Source organism: Pristiophorus japonicus, chromosome 5 (genome assembly GCF_044704955.1).
Source record: "Pristiophorus japonicus isolate sPriJap1 chromosome 5, sPriJap1.hap1, whole genome shotgun sequence".
Classification (NCBI taxonomy): Eukaryota; Metazoa; Chordata; class Chondrichthyes; family Pristiophoridae; genus Pristiophorus; species Pristiophorus japonicus.
This window is the reverse complement of record NC_091981.1, coordinates 22840445-22862215: the sequence shown is the minus strand read 5'-3', so window position 1 is coordinate 22862215 and position 21771 is coordinate 22840445. Positions and strand designations below refer to the sequence as shown.

Here is a 21771-nt window from a genome sequence, read left to right as displayed (position 1 = left end):
TGCGCCAATATTTCTAGCGGAAACTCAACCCCAGATATTTAAAGTAATCAGTAAAGTTGATTTAGCAGATAATGGTTATTTATATCAATCTTTGAAGTTTGGCAGGTGAGTTGGACATGTATCTAACCATGTATCTAACATACAAACTTAAGCCGGGACAAAAACGAGAAAATTTTTTTTTTTAAATTAGGATAATTTTAACAAAATGCATTTCAATCTAATATTTTCTGTAAAATAAAACGGCCGTAATGAATTTGGACAGCTGATTTTTTTTGTATCTATATTAATACTTTTAAAACTTTTAAAAACTTTAAATGATTTACCTGTTTTCCAGATCAGAGATGTCCGTTTGTAACTTCAGGTACCATTTCTCAGCCTGACAGAACAGTTGACGCAGAAGCAGCACATTAGTGTAAGCAGTGTTGATGAGCTCGGATTCTACTTCACTGTGGACCACAACCTTCAGTCCATCTAGCATCTCGGTAACTTCATCCACAGTGAACGTGTCCTCAGTCAGTCTGGTAGATACAAAATAATAATTGTTAGAATACAGAGTACTTCCAATTCATTAAACATCAGCTACTATCTCTCCCTTTATTATACTTTTCTTTGAAAATTAATTTCATTTTCTACCGCACTTTAGACCCCTCACCATAACAAAGATAATTTCCCAGTTGAGATGATAGGGAATTTAGGATGCTCACAGACTTTGCCAATGCCGCTTTTGAACCAGCTTCTGGGATATGTGCAAGAAGTTGATTCAGTCCCTTCCCCTCCCTGAGCCTCCATTTAGTACGTTTGACTAAACTCTGGAACTTGCCTATGAGGAAAAATTGGTGGTGCAAATAGACATTTCCAATGTGTCGTTCTTGCTTTCAGTCAGGAAACCGATAATATCATTGGCTTTCAGATGGCATGCACAGGCACCTGGAATTCTTGCAGCTGTTGGGTGATAGCTTTCTAATTTCTTATGCATTTCATGTGTTCTTCTCCTTCCTGTCGTCACAGTGACAGAATCAAGCAACACAACTGGCAGGAGAGGCGTCCCCTTGTTGTTTTTTTCCTTGTTAATTCCCTTATTTTCTCCAGAGATGTTACCTGATCTGCTAAGTGTTTCCAGTACTTCCTGTTTTTCTTTCAGACTTCCACAATCAGTTTTTTTTTAAACTATTTGTTTATAATAAATTTATAATGACTGATTGAAACCGGGTACAAGAAGCCATGGATTCGGATACATTCCATAGTCAGTAAGGAGGAGCAACTAAAGATCTCTCTCGGGGACTAGATAATAGCAAATTATCTCATGGAAATTGTTTTTTTTTAAATTCATTCAGGGGATGTGGGCATCGCTGGCAACACCAGCATTTATTGCCCATTCCTAATTGCCCTCGAGAAGGTGATGGTGGGCCGCCTTCTTGAACCGCTGCAGTCCTTGTGGTGAAGGTACTCTCAGTGATGTTACGGAGGGAGTTCCAGGATTTTGACCCAGCAACCACAAAGGAACGTCGATATACTTCCAAGTCAGGATTGTGCATAACTTGGAGGTGGTGGTGTTCCCATGTGCCTGCTGCCTTTGTCCTTCTAGGCGTTTGGAAGGTACTGCCGAAGAAGCCTTGGTGAGTTGCTGCACTGCATCTTACAGATGATACACACTGCAACCACGGTGCACCGGTGGTGAAGAGAGCGCATGTTTAAGGTGGTGGATGGGGTGCCAATCAAGCAGGCTGCTTTGTCCTGGATGGTGTCGAGCTTCTTGAGTGTTGTTGGAGCTGCACTCATCTTGTGCCTTGTAGATGGTGGAAAGGCTTTGGGGAGTCAGGAGGTGAGATAATCGCCACAGAATACCCAGCCATGATCTGCTCTTGGTGCCACAGTATTTATGAGGCTGGTCCAGTTAAGTTTCTGGTCAATAGTGACCCCCAGGATGTTGATGGTGAGGGATTCGGCAATGGTAATGCCGTTGAATATCATGGGGAGGTGGTTAGACTCACACTTATTGGAGATAGTCATTGCTTGGCAATTGTGTGGCGCAAATGCTACTTGCCACTTATCAGCCCAAGCCTGAACGTCATCCAGGTCTTGCTAAATGTGGGCATGGACTGCTCCATTATCTGAGGAGTTGCGAATGGCAGCGAACATCCCCACTTCTGTCATGATGGAGGGAAGGTCATTGATGAAGCAGCTGAAGATGGTTGGGCCTAGGACACTGCCCTGAGGAACTCCTGCAGCGATGTTGTAGGGCTGTGATGACCCACAACCACCTTTCTTTGTGCTAGGTATGACTCCAGCCAGTGGAGTGCTTCCCCACCCCCCCCCCCCCCAGATTCTGATTGACTTCAATTTTACAGCATACAATGCCCATAGTACAAATCGGGATTTCACCCAGAAAGCAGAGAAATGGTGAGGAAAATAGAAAACTTATGCAGCAGGTGTTTCTCTAAGGTAGACATTAAGGTGCAGTATTAGGCCATGTGGTAAGGGGTTTCCACTCTGCCATTCTCTCCCTGATGTGTGAGAGAATGTGATGCCGACATTAGGTGCAAATAAATGGAAATATATTCTGTTTGCCAGACGTCCTTTACCTTGATAACCACAAAGTTCAAAATCATGTTTTGTTTGCCTTTATCGAACTTCTAGGTGTCACATCTTTTAAAACATCATGATGTTGATTAATATTTTGCATCTGCACAGCCTGGCACTGTTAAACGTGATGTCAATCAGTAATTCACTAGCCTGTATGTGATATTCACCTGCTGTCCTTCAGATCCTGAAAGCAGGAATCGACAGTTTTCAGTCTTAGTGACCTTTTCGAACGAGCAAAGCGCATGTAGTTGATGACTGCATTCTGATGGTGTTCATTTAACCCCAGTTCAGCCTGAGAGAAATGCAAACAGAAAGTTAATTTACTAAATAACTAAAGCAAATATTCAATAATTCCTTAACTTATTGTATCAATGTGAAAATTGAAAACAGAGTTTTAAAGCATTACAAAGAATTATGATCAACTTGAACATCGTTTTAAAAAAATATATTATTAATGTCTAGTCATGGACTGCATTCCTAATGACGGCATCAGGAATACTGATTGAGTATTTACCAATTCCAAGAGAGCAAGTGAACTAATTCAATTCCTTAACAACAATGGGCTTCAATAGCTCTTCCAACTGTTCCCCCAACTAAGTTATCAGTGTTAATTGTTTAAATATAGTGGGGCACCAGGCATGGAAGTCCCATCCTGACAGCGAAATTGAAGTTACCCCGAGAGGAAGTGAGGTGTAATGTCACGCGCTCCACTTCTTCTCTGGGTCAGGACTGGGGCGCTAAGCGCAGGACGTTTCAAGCGCTACATGGAGCACTGTGTGGCACTGGCCGGGCACAGGGCCCTCCCCCTTCTGTTAAAGGGGATGGCACACTGCGATCCCTACAATGGGGCGAGGGGCTACCACTTCACCACCAGGCAGCGGGGTGCCATGGCAGCAGGCCGGCACAGAAGCGGAGTGCTGGGCTGCAACATCGCAGCACGGACCTCGCAATTTCCACAAGGCAAGGCTGCGACCGGTAAGTCGGCCATTTAAAATAAAATGGCGCCGCACCTCCCCTTTAATTTTCGCCCAGCGAGCGGAGTGCAGCCCAGCTTGTGACCCGTGAAGCTGGCACGGGCATCGCCTGCAGCGGCCTCACGGAGCACTACCGAAGTTTCACTCCGGGGCAAAAACGGGTCGCTGCACACGGCAATGACCGCAGCGGCCCAGGGCCTCCACTAACTCCCGTGGAATTTTGCAGGAGGTGATAGCAGTCCCGCGCCCCAGGTGAGAAGTCGTTTTCTCCCTGGGGGCGCTAACGAGAGGCGCAAACAACGCAATTTCTCCCCATTATTTTCTAAATTGACAGGAATGGGAAAAAGAAAGTACGAAAGGGATCAAAGCTAATTCTAATTTTTGTAACTGGTTGATTTTTGTTTTTATAAAGGGGCACCAGTGGGTACACACTTTTCACCCCTTCAACACTCCTCCCTTTACCTCAAGCTACAATACCACCCTATAATACAGTAGCAAGTGACAATTCTTCTTGTGAGTCTCAGAACTGAGCACAGGCAGTTCATTGGAATTTTAAGGGCACTCACAGCCAAGACCAACCAAATATGGCTGACATTTCCCAGCATGAACCAACTGATACCAAGACCATTCTAGTGACCCCCCACTGCAAACAAGAGTAAGACTATTTAACTCATTACACAGAGCAGGGATTGAAACTGGGGGCATTCTAATTCATTTGACTCAGTTCTGCACCATGAGGTGCAATTATTAAGACATGAGAAGGAAATTGTGAGACTCCTATACTATTCTCATCTCACTGGTCACTTCACATGGTATGACATTTTCCATGTCCCCAGTGGCTCAGCATCCATTATGTTTAACATTATTTGATCATTGCTACCTATACTTGTTTGCTACTAACTGAATGTTTTTATTGTTCCCAAATCCCTTGCAACTTTTCCTAATGGTACACTTCTTATCCAGGTCTCAAGTCTTCTTTTCCAATTTACAAAACTACATTTTTCAACAATAAAGTTGACCTGACATTCATTCCTTAATCCATTGCCTCAACTGGCCCAAATCCTTTTGAATCTCATCAACCTCTTGTATATGCTAGTCGCCTGGCAACAGTTTAGTGTCATTACCAAATTTTATATCAACATATAGTACACAAACATTCCTCAAGTACTGTGGAATTCTCTACTCCAGAAAGCTGTGGAGGCTGGGTCATTGAATTTCTTTAAGGCGGAGATATATTTTTGAGTGATAAGGGAATAAAGGGTTATGGGGAGCTGGGCTTGAGGTGGAGCTGAGTCCATGATCAGATCAGCCATGATCTTATTAAATGGCGGAGCAGACTCGAGGGGCCAAATAGAAACATAGAAACATAGAAAATAGGTGTAGGAGTAGGCCATTCGGCCCTTCAAGCCTGCACTACCATTCAATATGATCATGCACTTCTGTACCCCATTCCTGCTTTCTCTCCATACCCCTTGATCCCTTTAGCTGTAAGGGCCACATCTAACTCCCTTTTGAATATATCTAACGAACTGGCCTCAACAACTTTCTGTGGTAGAGAATTCCACATGCTCACAACTCTGAGTGAAGAAGTTTCTCCTCATCTCGGTCCTAAATGGCTTACCCCTTATCCTTAGACTGTGACCCCTGGTTCTGGACTTCCCCAACATCGGGAACATTCTTCCTGCATCTAACTTGTCCAATCCCGTCAGAATTTTTATGTTTTTATGAGACCCCCTCTCATTCTTCTAAATTCCATTGAATATAAGCCTAATCGATCCAGTCTTTCTTCGTATGTCAGTCTTGTCATCCTGGGAATCAGTCTGGTGAACCTTCATTGCACTCCCTCAATAGCAAGAATGTCCTTCCTCAGATTAGGAGACCAAAACTGTACACAATATTCAAGGTGTGGCCTCATCAATTCCCTGTACAACTGTAGTAAGACCTCCCTGCTCCTATACTCAAATCATCTCGCTATGAAGGCCAACATGCCATTTGCTGCCTTCACCACCTGCTGTACCTACTTTCAATGACTGATGCACCATGACACCCAGATCTCGTTGCACCTCCCCTTTTACTAATCTGTCACCATTCAGATAATAATCTGCCTTCCTGTTTTTACCACCAAAGTGGATATCCTCACATTTATCTACATTATACCGCATCTGCCATGCATTTGCCCACTCACCTAACCTGTCCAAGTCACCCTGCAGCCTCTTAGCATCCTCCTCACAGCTCACACTGCCACCCAGCCTAGTGTCATCAGCAAACTTGGAGATATTACATTCAATTCCTTCGTCTAAATCATTAATGTATATTGTAAAATAGCTAGGATCCCAGCACTGAACCTTGCAGTACCCCACTAGTCACTGCCTGCCATTCTGAAAAGGACCCGTTTATTCCTACTCTTTGCTTCCTGTCTGCCAACCAGTTCTCTATCCACGTCAGTACATTACCCCCAATACCATAAGCTTTCATTTTGCACACTAATCTCTTGTGTGGGACCATGTCAAAAGCCTTTTGAAAGTCTAAATACACCACATCCACTGGCTCCCCCTTGTCCACTCTACTAGTTACATCCTCAAAAAATTCTAGAAGATTTGTCAAGCATAATTTCCCTTTTGTAAATCCATGCTGACATGGACCGATCCTGTCACTGCTTTCCAAATGCACTACTATTACATCTTTAATAATTGATTTCAACATTTTCCCCACCACCGATGTCAGGCTGACCGGTCTATAATTCCCTGTTTTCTCTCTCCCTCCTTTTTTTAAAAAGTGGGGTTACATTAGCTACCCTCCAGTCCATTGGAACTGATCCAGAGTCTATAGATGCTGGAAAATGACCACCAATGCATCCACTATTTCTAGGGCAACTTCCTTAAGTATTCTGGGATGCAGACTGCCAGGCCCTGGGGATTTATCGGCCTTCAATCCCATCAATTTTCCTAACACAATTTGCTGACTAATAAGGATTTCCTTATCGCTAGACCTTCCGTCCCCTAATATTTCCGGAAGGTTATTTGTGTCTTCCTTAGTGAAGACAGAACCAAAGTATTTGTTCAATTGGTCTGCCATTTCTTTGTTCCCCATTATAAATTCGCCTGATTCTGACTGTAATGGACCCATACTTGTCTTCACTAATCTTTTTCTCTTCATGGCCTACTCCTGCTCCTATTTCTTATGTTCTTATGTTCCAGATGTTTCATGAAATCGTGGAAAGCAGAAAACCAGAGCAAACCCTTACAGAACTCCCATGGTCACTTCTGCCCAACCCCAGCCAGTGCATTTTACATTTCCTCTTCCCATCACGAAGCAAGTTTTCAAGCCACTTGCCAATTTGCTGTTAATTCCGTGAGTCAGAACCATGGAACGTTTCAGCACAGAAGGATGCCATTCTGCCCGTTGTGCCTGTGCTGGCTCTTTGAAAGAGCAGTCACGCTTAGTCCCACATCCCCGCTTTTTGTACGTAACCCTGCAATTTCCTCATCATCAAGTACCTATCCAACTCTCTTAAAATTATTTATGGTTTCCACCACTTTTTCAGGTAGAGCGCTCCAGATCCCGACAACTCAGTGAAAAGAATTCTCATCTTCCCTCTAGATTTTTTTCCAATGATTTTGAATCTATGACCTCTAGTTATTGACTCACCAGAGGGAATATTTTTTCCCTATTACTCTATCAAAACCTCTCGTCATCTTGAAAACCTTTATTAGGTCACCTTTTACTGTTCGCTGTTCCAAGAAGAACAGTCCTAACTTTTTCAACCTCTGGTAACATTCTGGTAAACCTCCTCTGTATCCTTTCTAATGCCTTTACATCTTTCCTAAAGTGCGGTGCCCAGAATTGTCTGCAATACTCCAGCTGAGGCCTAACCGGTGATTTATAAAGTTCTAGCATTCTTCTAGAATTCTTCGTTAAAAGCCTCATATGTGTAACTTTACTGAATACTTTCCAAAAATCCAACTGAACTACAACTATGGGACTGCCTTCATCAAGTAATTAATGGAAAAACAAGAAAATGGCTCAAAATATACGGCGTGGAAAACGTTGAAAAGACAGCATAACATCTTTATAGGGCTGAGCAAAACAGAATGAATAAAAAGGTAAAGGATAAGTGCGCAGAAACATTAACTACTGTTACAAAGAGGCAGCTTTTGGGCTTAAAAGTTCATTAACATTTTTAATAAGTTAGAAAAAGGTAAAAAAATAAAGCTGTATAAAATTCAAAGGTCATCTCAGCCAGGCTGTGAAAAAGGCAATAGAAAAAAACACACCAAGCAAAACAGATAATAGAAGAGAACAAAGTGGAACATGCATGAGAGAAACAAAGGGTTGAGATAACTGAAGTCTGAAATTGCTAAATGTTCAAATGAGACGGCAACAGCATGCCCATGAGGGAGGCAAGATAGTGACCCAGAAATTGCGGGAGTGGGGCACCACGAGTTGGATCTTTTTCCTCACCGTTCAGTTCCAATTAATTTTGCACCGCAAACTGTTGGAAGTATGAGTTGATAGCGGTGAGGTCAACAGGGCATCTGAGACCTTGGTAAACGACAGAGCCAACAGTCTAGCTCCCTAACCAACAAAATTTAAGGACTGAGAAAGAAACAGAGCGAGTGACGGAGAAGGAAATGGAGTGAACTAGAGTCAAATGAGATGCAGAAAGAGACATAAAGAGTGGGAAAGAAAGAAAGATTGGATTAAGAGAGAGAGAAAAGAGACAGAAAGGAAAAGCAAGAAAAAAATTTTAAATTTAAAAAACCTCCAGGAACAATTTACGACCTGCAGGAGTGAGACTCCACAGTTTTAAGTGTTCCTTTTTTGGGCCTCCAAAATTGAGTGGTATTGCAGGAACATTAAAAGGCTCCTTAGGTCCTAAAATAGCAGCCCTAACCTTCTGTGGCAAATTTAATTCATATTTACGGCACTAATCCAGCAATTTATGGCGATTCATTTGTGACAATTCATAACTCACAGAGCACCTCTTCCTCGCCAGAAATTGCTGGATTTTTTTTTAATAACACACAAGTAAAATAACGTAGCCAAGTTTGCTGACGATTCAAAGATGGGAGGAAAAGCAATGTGTGAGGACACAAAAAAGCTGCAAAAGGACAGAGACAGGCTAAGTGAGTGGGCAAAAATTTGGCAGATGGAGGATAATGTTGGAAAATGCGAGGTCATGCACTTTGGCAGAAAAAAATCAAAGAGCAAGTTATTATTCAAATACAGAAAATTTGCAAAGTACTGCAGTACAGCAGGACCTGGGGGTACTTGTGCACGAAACACAAAAGGTTAGTATGCAGGTACATCAAGTGATCAGGATGGCCAATGGAATGTTGGCCTTTATTGCAAAGGGGATGGAGTATAAAAGCAGGAAAGTCTTGCTACAGTTATACAGGGTATTGGTGAGGTCACACCTGGAATACTGCGTGCAGTTTTGGTTTCCATATTTACGAAAGGATATACTTGCTTTGGAGGCAGTTCAGAGAAGGTTCACTAGGTTGATTCTGGAGATGAGGGGGTTGAATTATGAGGAAAGGTTGAGGAGGTTGGACCTCTACTCATTGGAATTCAGAAGAATGATAGGTGATCTTATTGAAACGTATAAGATTATGGCGGGAGCTTGACAAGGTGGATGCAGAGAGGATGTTTCCACTGATAGGGGAGACGAGACCTAGAGGGCATAATCTTAGAATAAGGGGCTGTCCATTTAAAACTGAGGTGAGGAGGAATTTATTCTCTCAGAGGGTTGTAAATCTATGGAATTCGCTGTGTGAATGTTTAAAAATGTATAGAGACATTGAAGTTGAGAACATGGGAATTGTATAGGGACACTATAAGCTAACAAAGAATTCATGGCGGAATAGCCATGACATCTCAGACTCGAGACTGCGAAATGTTACAACACTAACACGTATTGAAACAAAACCCACAGCTTGCAGAAAAACCTCAAGGTCTTATTAAATCATGTTATTAACCTGAAACATTAACAGAAGGTCTTTGTTTAAAATCAGACCATACTTAGGTCGGCTTATGAGTGGACAAAGGGAAAGAGGGATCTAAGAGGATAGGCTGAACTAGGATGTCACTCTAGCCCTATCTTGTTATCTTTTGCCGAAAATGTATAACCGTCGTCCCTTTACAATGTAACGTCACTTTGTCCGTAGGAAGTGAGTGCGTTCGAACAGACTTGCATTCCTTCTGTCTGATAAAGTCCCCGATCGGGATTTGCTTTTTAAATAAAAGCTTGCTTTGTTTAAAGCACAAACGGTATTCGTTTCAGTCATTTTGCTGAACCAGATTGAGGTAAAAGAATCCAGGAATCAACAGCTGCCTCAGAGAACTGTGGAAGCCGGGACATTAAATAAATTTAAGACAGAGATGGACAGTTCCTTAACCGATAAGGGATTAAGGGGCTATTGGAAGCGGGCAGGGAAGTGGGCCCGAGTCCATGATCGGATCAGCCATGATCTTATTAAATGGCAGAGCAGGCTCGACTCCTGCTCCTATTTATTATGTTCTTAAAGGCGTGTGCCTTTAACACACTGTTATTTTTCCAGCAAATTCTGGCTCATTTGAACTGAAATCTGAGGAACACTTAACTGGAGAATATAGATGCACAAAAATATACAGGTTAGAGTGAGAACAGGAGGAAGAGTTGAAGTGGTAAGCCATAGGAAGTCCAGATCATGGTTGTGGACAGAATGGAGATGCTTGGCAATGCAGTCCGCTCATCTATATTTGGTCTTCCAATAAATAATAAGATGCACTCTGAGCAACAAATACTGTATACTCGAATGACGAAAAATATAACTGTCCAGCAAGGGACAACATTATACAGAAAGATAAGTCACTGACTCTGTGATTTCCAGCCACTGTGGTCTTTGTTTTCCTGTTTCTTTGTCTCAAAAGGGATTTTTTTTTGTTCATTGAAAACCTTAGTCATCAACACAGTTGAAAAATATGGGAGATAAGATAGATAAATGAAGAAGTAGTACAGGTTGAACCTCCCGTATCCAGAACTCCATTATCAAGAACCTCCCTCATCCAGAACCATTCCCGGCCACCAGGTGGCACATGCGCAGAACTCCAACATGAACAAATTGAAGTCCTTCCTCGCTGCCAACTCCCGCAATCGCTGGCCTGACCCCACGATCCACTGCCCCGCACCCCCCACCCCCATGATCTCTCTGTCACACTCCCAGCCCCAAGCCAGCCAGCGCTGATCTCCTCTTGCTCAGTACCTGTACCATCCAATTTAACGTGACCATCCCTCCCCTGGAAAAATCCCTCATCTAGAACAGGTCAGGTACTGAGGGTTCTGGATAAGGGAGGTTCAACCTGTAGTTAACTGACAACAAGGTTTGGGTTATAAAAGTCTGCAAGTTGTCGGAAGAAGCCCATGGGATTAATGGGGCAGTGGCAGCATGCATACGGAATTGGCTAAGAGACAGAAAGCAGAGAGTAGTGATGAATGGTTGTTTCTTCAGACTGGAGGGAAGTATACAGAGGTGTCCCTCAGGGGTCAGTATTGGGACCACTGCTCTTTTTGAAATATATTAATGACCTAAACTTGGGGTATACAGTGCTTAATTTCAAAGTTTGTAGATGATACGAAACTCGGAAATGTAGTAAAGAGTGAGCAGGATAATAACAGTCTTCAGAAGGACATAGACTGGTGAAATGGGCAAACACGTGGCAGATTAAATTTGAAATGATGCATTTTGGAAGGAAGGAGGAGGACAGGCAATATAAACTAAATGGTCTAAGTTTTATAGGAGTGCAGGAACACCGGGTGGTGTTACGTACACAAATCTGTGAAGGTGACGGGCCAAGTTGGAAAAGCATATTCTTGACTTTATAAATAGAGGTATAGAGTACAAAAGCAAGGAAGGTACGATAAACCTTTATAAATCACTGGTTAGGCCCCAAGCTGGAGTATTGTGTCCAATTCTGAGCACCACACTTTAGGAAAGATATCAAGGCCTTAGAGAGGGTGCAGAGGAGATTCACTAGAATGATAACAGAGATGCGGGGCTTCAGTTATGCGGAGAGACTGGAGAAACTAGTGATTGTTCTCCTAAGAGCAGAGGTTAAGTGGAGATTTAAGAGGCATTTAAAATCAAGGTCATTAAGGTAATTAAGGCAGAACAACCAGAGGCGAGATGAGAATATTTATACGCAACGAGTTATGATCTTGTCTGCCTGAAAGGGTGGTAGAAGCAGATTCAATAACTTTCAAAAGACAATTGGATAAATACTTGAAGGGAAAAATTTGCAGGGCTACGGGGAAAGGGCAGAGAAGTGGGACTAATTGAACAATTATTTCACAGGCACAATGAGCTGAATGACTTCTTTTTGTGCTGACTCTTTTAATGCCGGCAATTATCGATTTAGATTAAGTATGTGCTCCTTTCAAATAAAGATTGTAATTAAGCAAAAATGTTAAAGGAACCTTCACAAATCAAATTAGAATTTTGTTCCCGGGGGAGGTGATGCACTCCAGTCCCTCTGGTGCCCACCGGTCGTGGAAGGCCTCGAGCGTGCCGGTGGACACCGCGTGCTCCATCTCCAGGGACACCCGGACACGAACATAAGCACGGAAAAGAGGCAGGCAGTAGGGCCAAACGACCCCCTCAACTGCCCGCATCCTGGACCTGTTGATGGCCACCGTGGCCAGGCCCAGCAGCAGTCCCACAAGAAAGTCCTCCGACTTGCCCACTCCATTCCGCACCGGGTGACCAAAGATCATGAACATGGGGCGGAAGTGCAATCAAAAATCGAGGAGCATCTTTTGTGCTGTCAATCAATCTTGACTCAGTTGGTGACACTCTCATCTCTGAGTCAGAAGGTTGTGGGTTCAAAAACCTAGGCTGACACTCCAGTGCTGTAATGAGGGAGCACCGCGCTGTTGGAGGTGCCGTCATTCAGGTGAGACGTTAAACCGAGGCCCCGTCTGCCCTCTCAGGTGGACGTTAAAGATCACATGGCACTATTTCGAAGAGCAGGGGAGTTATCCCCAGTGTCTATCCCTCAATCAACATAACAAAAACAGATTATCAGGTCATTATCACATTGCTGTTTGTGGGAACTTACGGTGCGCCAATTGGCTGCCGGATTTCCTTAATTTCTTAATTTCCACAGTGAGGATGCAGAGAAGAGGAGGCATGTATAGAACTACATGTCTGAATCTTAGGAGGAGCAAGAGAAAACGTTTAGAGAAACTGGGACCACATTAGTATTGATAAAATGGAGACAAGAAAAGCTACAGACTGGGATTGGTTGCCTATCAGACAAAGGCATTGTTCCCACATCCCTTAAAACAGTCTTCAAATTACATTTTTCTTCATTTTGTTTTCGTGCTCCGCTGCCTCTTAATCTTCCCTCGCAGTCATCTCACACCTCGACTTAAGTCCTGTCCAATTGTGTTGCGTTTGTCTTTATTGATCACTGTTCTCCCACTTCCCAGTTACTAGTTAGTTCTGGTGCACTGCAGCTGGCCCAATGCAGTATGGCTTTAAAAAGCGGTTATTGATTACTTCCATGAAACTGGTTATATGTTTGCCCTTCCCTTCCAGTTAACCTTGGTCTGACGATCACCATTTTGCTTTGCATCAATGCTCGAGCACAGTATAAAAAAATACAGTCTGAATCCAGAGCCATGGTTCAACCCAACACCACAGCGACATTTAAAAGAAGGCGTCTCGCTCTGCCTTGCTCCAGAGTCAGGTCAGGCCCTGATTTACATTACACAGCCTGGAATTTCCTCCAGGGGCGCAACCCAGAAGTTAAGATTCGAAAATGACTTATTCCCATGCCCAATCTTCCGGTCAATTTATGCTCAAATTTCCTGTAAATTGGGGCCCAATGAAAGCACCAAACTCACACTATAGATTTCTTCTTTACGTTTCAACTCACTTATCCATAATTCATGCACATCAAGCACAGCATGCAATGGGGGAGGCATTTCAATTTTTTAAGGTGACTTATACTGATGCCATAAAAATGCATTCAAAGAAAAACTGAAAATCTGGTTGTAATTTGAAGAGAGCTTTTGAGTAAGCAATAATTGCAAGAACTCACATATTAGGCTCGGTAACTTGGGGGGTGGGCCATTATTATTTGCAGAGATGGCTTTCGGATGGTGGGATCGATAGACAATTGTAAAAAGGTAGTTTATTGGGATTTTAAAGGAATAAACTGCATATTCATCCCATTTACATCCAAAATTCCGCAGTATTTTAGGCCGCGTATTTGATTTGCGCGTGTCTCTGGTTGCAAATACACAGACCATTCCAGGCCCACAAGTTTAAGTGTGTTGCAAAACAAAAACTACCTTTGCAGTGACACGAAACTTCCAGTATATGTCATAGAATATCAGTTTATGGCACAGAAGGAGGCCATTTTGAGCAACGTGTCTGTGCTGGCCGAAAATATGCTATCCCACTTTCCAGTTCTTGGTCCATAACACTGCAGGTTACGTCACTTCACGTGCATATCCAAGTACTTTTTAAATGCAATGAGGGTTTTTGCCTCTACCCCCCTTTCAGGCAGTGAGTTCCAGACCCCCACCACCCTCTGGGTGAAAAACTCCCCTTTAATCCTTCTACCAGTTACTTTAAATCTATGCTCCCTAGTTGTTGACCTCTCTGTTAAGGGAAATAAGTACTATCTATCCACTCTATCTAGGCCCCTCAGTTATACACTTCAATTAAACCTCCCCATTACTTGTCCAAACAGTAATCAATACAGTACTTACCATGTTATTACCCTCATTATTAATTTATACCCACACAGATATCCATAGTTATAAATATCCTTTTAAGAATTAATAATGCCTATCACCTCTCTTTTTAAACTTTTCAAAACATTCTCAGTTCTTTTTGATATTAAACTTTCATCGTCTGCTATGTCATTATTTTCCATGCACTGCCAGTTCAAAAAATTAATTCCTAATGTAAGCAATAAAAGACTTGCATTTATATAGTGCCTATCACAGCCACCAGGTGTCCCAAAGCACCTTACAGCTAATGAAGTACTTTTTGAAGTGTAGTCACTATTGTAACGTAGGAAGTGTGGCAGCCAATCTACACATGGCAAGCTCCCACAAACAGCAATGTGATAAATGACCAGATAATCTGTTTTAATTATGTTAATTTGCAAGCACTCAACTCAGAACTCCTACACGGCAAGCGAGCCCAAGGTGGGCAGAGGAAACGTTTCAAGAACACCCTCAAAGCCTCCTTGATAAAATGCAACATCCCTACCGGCACCTGGGAGTCCCTGGCCAAAGACCGTCTAAATGGAGGAAGAGCATCCAGGAGGGCGCTGAGTACCTGAGTCTCGTCGCCGAGAGCACGCAGAAAGCAAGTGCAGGCAGCAGAAGGAACATGTGGCAAACCAGACTCCCCACACCCACCCTTTCCTTCAACGACTGTCTGTCCCACCTGTGACAAAGGCTACAATTCATGTATTGGACCGTTCAGTCAGCTAAGATCTCACTTTGAGTGGAAGCAAGTCTTCCTCAATTTCAAGGGACTGCATATGATGATGATGATGATGATTAAATATTGGCCATAACACTTAAATGATCCCATGACACTATTTCATATAAGTCCACCTGTGAGGGCAGGCGGGACCTCGGTTTATGTCTCGTCCGAAACATGGCACCTCTGGCAATGCAGGGTTCCCTCAGCACTGCACTGGAGTGACAGCCCAGATTTTTGTGCTCAAGTCCCTGGAGTGGGACTTGAACTCACAACCTTCTGACTGAGAGGCAAAGGTGCTACCCATCATCATCATCATCATAGGCAGTCTCTCAGGGGCGAGGATGACTAAAAATGAGTACTCAGGTGACTGATGAACTCATTGTAAACAGTGGAAGATGTCTGTGCGTGAATTCTTTTAACGTGGGGCGGTCGTTGCACACCAGCCACCACACGGGCTTGACGGAGCACGGTCTTGGTCCAGTGGCAAGGGGATCCAAGATGATTGGAGACCAGGCTCCGCCGCATGTGCCAATACATACACACAAACTCAAACATACTCCTACTGCCCTCCTTCCATCCTCCTTCCCACTGAAGTGCTACCTTTCTGAGCTACTGAGGCTGACACTGCTCCTTCACTCTTAGCAGATTGCAGCCTGTGTATTCCAAATTGCTCCAGCCAACACATCCCAATTCCAAGCCCCCCCAGTTCAGGGGCTCCCACTCTCCACACAAACCAGCCGGCTGATCATGGAGACGGTGAGGGGAAGGCGGCCACAGGACGCTGCGGCCTACCATTGCCATGAGAGCGGCGCAGCCTCGGGCAGCAGCATTGCACTCACCATGTCGGTCTACTCCAAAAAGGGTTGTTCCCTCGCTCGCTCGCTCGTTCTCTCTTCACTCCCTTCACACAAACACAAAATCTTGCCGCCGCTCATCGACCCGAAGGCCCGACCGACTCATCACCAGGGCAACAGCGCGCGTCACTCGCACCAACACGTGACACCGGCGCAACCAAGGCATTAACCCAGCAACTCCCGGCCAGTCCGTGCAAGTAGCTTTACTGCAACTCCCGGCCAGTCCACGCAGGCAACTTTATTGCAACTCCCTAGAATCATAGAAAAATTACGACACAGAAGAAGACCATTCGGCCCATCGTGTCCATGCTGATCGAAAAAGAGCTACCCAGCCTAATCCCACCATCCAACACTATATCCGTAGCCCTGTAGATTACAGCTCTTTTAAGTGTACATCCAAGTACAATGTGATGAGGGTTTTTGCCTCTACCACCCTTTCAGGCAGTGAATTCCTAACTTTCACCACATTCGGGTGAAGAAATGTTTCATCTCCCCTCTGATCCTTCTACCAACTACTTTGAATCTAAGCCCCCTGATTATTGACCCATCTGCTAAGGGAAATAGGCCCTCCCTATCCACTCTATGCCCCTTATAATTTCATACACCTCAATTAAATCTCCCCTCAGCCTCCTCTGTTCCAAGGAAAACAACCCCAGCTTATCCAATCTTTTCTCATAGCTAAAATTTTCTAGTCCAGGCAACATCCTCATACATCTCCTTTGCACCCTTTCTAATGCAATCACATCCTTGCGAATGTGGTGACCAGAACTGCACTCAGTACTCAAGCTGTGACCTAACTAATGTTGTATACAGTTCCAGCATAACTTCCCTGCTCTTGTATTCTATGCCTCGGCTAATAAAGGAAAGCACTCCGCCTTCTTAAACTCCCTTGTCGACCTGTCCTGCTACCTTTAAGGATCTGTGGGCATATACTCCAAGGTCCCTCTGTTCCTCCACAACTCTCAGTATCCTCCCATTAATCGTGTATGCCCTTGCCTTGTTCCCCACCCCAAATGCATTAACTCACACTTTAATAGATTGAATTCCATTTGCCAATTTTCTGCCCAAATAACCAGTTCATCGATACCTTCCTTGCAAACAGCTTTACTGCAACTCCCAGCCAGTCCATGCAGGCAACTTTACCGCTAACCCAAGACAGTTCATGCAGGCAACTTTACCGATAACCCAAGCCAGTCCGTGCAGGCAACTTTACCGCAACTCCCAGCCGGACCATGCAAACAACTTTACTGCAACCTTTATTACTAAAGACCATGGGATCCAAGGCAAAATGGCCAGTTGGATCCAAAATTGGCTCAGAGGCAGGAAGCAAAGGGTAATGGTTGTTTCCAGTGGGGATCCACAGGGTTCAGTATTAGGTCCCTTACTTTTTTGTGGTATATATCAATGATGTGATTATATATCAATGATGTGATTATATATCAATGATCAGAGAAGTCCTGCTACAACTGTACAGGGTATTGGTGAGGCCACACCTAGAGTACTGCATACAGTTTTGGTCTCCGTATTTAAGGAAGGATATTCTTGCTTTGGAGGCTGTTCAGAGAAGATTCGCTAGGTTGATTCCGAAGATGAGGGAGTTGTCTTATGAAGATAGGTTGAGTAGGTTGGGCCTATAGTCATTGGTGTTCAGAAGAATGAGAGGTGATCTTATCGAAACATATAAGATAATAAGGGGGCTCGACAAGGTGAATGCAGAGAGGATATTTCCACTCATAGGGGAAACTAAAACTAGGGGGCATAGTCTCAGAATAAGGGGCTGCCCATTTAAAACAGAGATGAGGAGCAATTTCTTCTCTCAGAGGGTTGTAAATCTGTGGAATTTTCTGCCCCAGAGAGCTGTGGAGGCTGGGTCATTGAATATATTTAAAGCGGAGATAGACAGATTTTTGAGCGATAAGGGAATAAAGGGTTATGGCAGGGAAGTGGAGCTGAGCCCAAGATCAGATCAGCCATGATCTTATTAAATGGCAGAGCAGGCTCAAGTGGTCAAATGGCCTACACCTGCTCCTATTTCTTTATACTTGAATGTAGGGGGTTACGAAATTTGCAGATGATACAAAAATTGACCAATGTGGTTGATAATGAAGAGGAAAGCTGCAGACTGCAGGAAGACATCAATGAACTGGTCAGATGGGCAGAACAGTGCCAAATGAAATTCAATCCAAAGAAGTGTGAGGTAATGCATTTGGGAGGTCTAACAAGGCAAGGGAATAAAAATAAATGGTAGGGCACTGAGAAGTGCAGAGGAACAAAGGGACTTTGGAGTGCATGTCCACTGATCCCTGAAGGTAGCAGGCCAGGTAGATAAGGTGATTAAGAAGGCATATGGAATACTTGCCTTTGTTAGCTGAGGCATAGAATACAAGAGCAGGGAGGCTATGATTGAACTGTATAAAATGCTAGTTAGGCCACAGCTGGAGTACTGCATGCAGTTCTGGTCACCACATTACAGGAAAGATGTGATTGCACTAGAGAGGGTACAGAGGAGATTTACGAGGATGTTGCCCGGACTGGGGAATTTTAGCTATGAGGAAAGATTGGATAGGCTGATGTTGTGTTCTTTGGAACAGAAGAGGCTGAGGGGAGACCTTATTGAGGTGTATAAAATTATGAGGGGCCTAGATACAGTGGATAGGAAGAACCTATTTCCCTTAGCAGAGGGGTCAACATAGATTTAAGGTAACTGGTAGGAGGTTTCTAAGGGATTTAAGGAGAATTTTCTTCACACAGAGGGTGGTGGGGATTTGGAACTCACTGCCTGAAAGGGTGGTAGAGGCAGAAACCCTCACCACATTTAAAAAGTACTTGGATACGCACTTGAAGTGCCGTAATCTACAAGGCTATGGACCAAGAGTTGGAAAGTGGGATTAGGCTGGATAGCTCTTTGTCGGCCGGCATGGGCACGATGGGCCGAAATGGCCTCCTTCCGTGCTGTAAATTTCTATGATTCAAACCCTAGCCAGTCCATGTAAGCAACTTTACTTTAACTCCCAGCAAGTCCATGCAGACAACTTTATTGCATCATCCCACCAATCCATTTAGACAACTTGCAACTCCCAGCCAGTTTATGCAGGCAACTTCCAATTCCAGAGTCCAAATCGTTTCTGTAAATGGTGAACAACAGTGATCCCAGCATCAATCTCTGTGGAACACCATTTTCCACCTTCCACGAGTCTCTATCAATACCTTTAACCCTTCTCTTTGTTGTCTGTTTTTATTCAGCTTGCAATTCATTCTGCTGCTTGCCCCTGATTCCACATGCTCTGACCTTAGTATTCTACTATCCAGTACCTTATCGAAGGCATTTTGAAAATACAAATATATTACATCTACTACATTACTCTTATCTACTCTTTCTGTTATACCTTCAGGACTCAGGACTCGGGAATAAGGTTAGTCAAACATGACCTTCCCTTTGAAAATCTGTGCTGACTATTCTCTGTTATATTTTTGGTCTCTAGATGTTTTTCTATTACATCTTTGAGTAAAGATTCCATTATCTTTCTTACCACCAATGTTAAGCTAACAGGTCTATAGTTCCCTGGACGATCTATCGCCCTTTTCAAATATAGGAATAACATTAGGCCTATCCGTCCTTTGCATATTCCCTTTTCTAATGATTTTTTATAAATATATATTAGTGCCTCTGCTATCTCTTCCCTTGCTTCCCGGATGCAATTCAGAGGTTTTATACTTTCTAAGTTTGATTAGTTTATCAATTATCTTCCCACTTTCTATCTTAAACAGGAGATTATCAATACCATTTATACAGTTACTTATATGACATGGGATTATTTATAACCAATTACAGATTTTTTAACCATCCTCAAAGTCATTTGCTTATTATTTTTCCGCAGTTCATTATTTTACAAAACAAATTCTTCTCCTCTTAGGCCATCCCTCGAAATTGAGGATGACTTGCTTTAACACTAATATGAGTTCTCAGGTGACTGATGAGTCCAATGCGGGACCTACAATCTCTGTCACAGGTGGGGCAGACAGTGGTTGAAGGGACGGGTGGGTGGGGTGCTTGGGTTGTCGTGCACTCCTTCCGCTGTTTGCGCTTGGCTTCCGCTTGCTCCCGGCGAAGGAACTTGAGATGTTCGGCGGCCTTCCCGGATGCTTCTCCTCCACTTTTGAGCAGTCTTGGGCCAGGGATTCCCAGGTGTCGGTGGGGATGTTGCACTTTTTCAAGGCGGCTTTGAGGGGATCCTTGAAATGTTTCCTCTGCCCACCTGGGGCTTGCTTGCCGTGTCAGACTCCGTGTAAAACGTTTGTTTTGGGAGTCTCATGTCGGGCATGCGGACGATGTGGCCCGTCCATCAGAGCTGATTGAGCGTGGTCAATGCTTCGATGCTGGGGATGTTGGCCTGAGCAAGAACACTGACGTTGGTGCGCCTATCCTGCCAATGGATTTGCAGGAACTTGCGGAAGCAGCGTTGCTGATACTTCTCCAGTGCTTTGAGGTACCTGCTGTACATAGTCCATGTCTCTGAGCCATATAGGAGGGTGGATATCACTACTGCTCTGTCGACCATGAGCTTGGTGCCGGGTTTGAGATCCCGGTCTTCAAACACTCTCTTCCTCAGGCGACCGAAGGCTGCGCTGGTACACTGAAGGCGGTGTTGGACTTCGTCATCAATGTCTGCCCTTGTTGACAGTAGGCTCCCGACGTATGGAAAATGGTCCACGTTGCCCAAGGCCTAGTCGTAGATTTTGACAATTGAGAGGCAGTACTGTGTGGCGGGGGTAGATTTGTAGAGGACCTTTGTCTTATGGATGTTTAGTGTAAGGCCCATGCTCTCGTGCACTTCGGTGATGGTGTTGACGATGGTTTGGAGTTCGACCTCCGAGTGTGCGCAGACGCAAGTGTCATCTGCATACTGTAATTCAATGACAGAGGATGAGACGACCTTGGAGCTGGACTGGAGGCGACGGAGGTTGAACAATTTCCCGTTTGTTCTGTAGATTAGCTCCACTCCAGCGGGGAGCTTACTGAGGGTGAGATGGAGTATTGCAGCAAGGAAGTTCGATAAGAGCATTGGTGTGATGTCACAGCTTTGCTTGAACCCGGTTCATATGTGAATTGGGTCTGTGGTGGATCCGTTGGTCAGGATCATGGCTTGCATGTCATTGTGAAGCAGGTGGAGGATGGTGACAAACTTTTGAGGTTAGCCGAATTTGAGTAGGACGGTCCATAATCCTTGACGGTTGACAATGTCAAAGGCGTTTGTGAGGTCAAAGAAGGCCATGTACAGAGGTTGATGCTGTTCTTACATTTCTCTTGAATTTGACGCGTGGTGAAGATCATGTCCATTGTGCCCCTTAGTGGGCGGAATCCGCATTGCGACTCTGGGAGGAGCTCTTCAGCTACTGGGAGAAGGTGATTGAGGTGGATTCTTGCAATGACTTTCCCTGTGGCAGACAGCAGGGAAACCCCTCTGTATTTACCGCAATCAGACTTGTTACCTTTCTTGAAGATGGTCACGATTACGGCGTCTCTGAGATCCCCCGGCATGCTCCCCTCCTTCCAAATAAGAGAAATGAGTTAGAAACATAGAAACTAGGTGCAGGAGTAGGCCATTCGGCCCTTCTAGCCTGCACCGCCATTCAATGAGTTCATGGCTGAACATGCAACTTCAGTACCCCATTCCTGCTTTCTCACCATACCCCTTGATTCCCCTAGTAGTAAGGACTTCATCTAACTCCTTTTTGAATATATTTAGTGAATTGGCCTCAACAACTTTCTGTGGTAGAGAATTCCACAGGTTCACCACTCTCTGGGTGAAGAAATTCCTCCTCATCTCGGTCCTAAATGGCTTCCCCCTTATCCTTAGACTGTGTCCCCTG

General features: G+C 44.1%; 1 protein-coding gene across 1 annotated transcript in view; it reads right to left on the bottom strand.

Moving 5' to 3' along the window:
- lztfl1 (leucine zipper transcription factor-like 1) overlaps positions 1-16027 on the bottom strand; it is a 59442-nt gene extending 43415 nt beyond the window's left edge. The window contains exons 1-3 of the mRNA XM_070880399.1: positions 15886-16027; positions 2751-2875; positions 324-518 (exon numbers count right to left, since the gene is read on the bottom strand). Coding sequence (XP_070736500.1) covers positions 324-518; positions 2751-2875; positions 15886-15888 — 323 coding nt within the window. The 5' untranslated portion in view covers positions 15889-16027. The remainder of the gene's footprint in view (positions 1-323; positions 519-2750; positions 2876-15885) is intronic.
- Positions 16028-21771: the final 5744 nt, after the last annotated feature.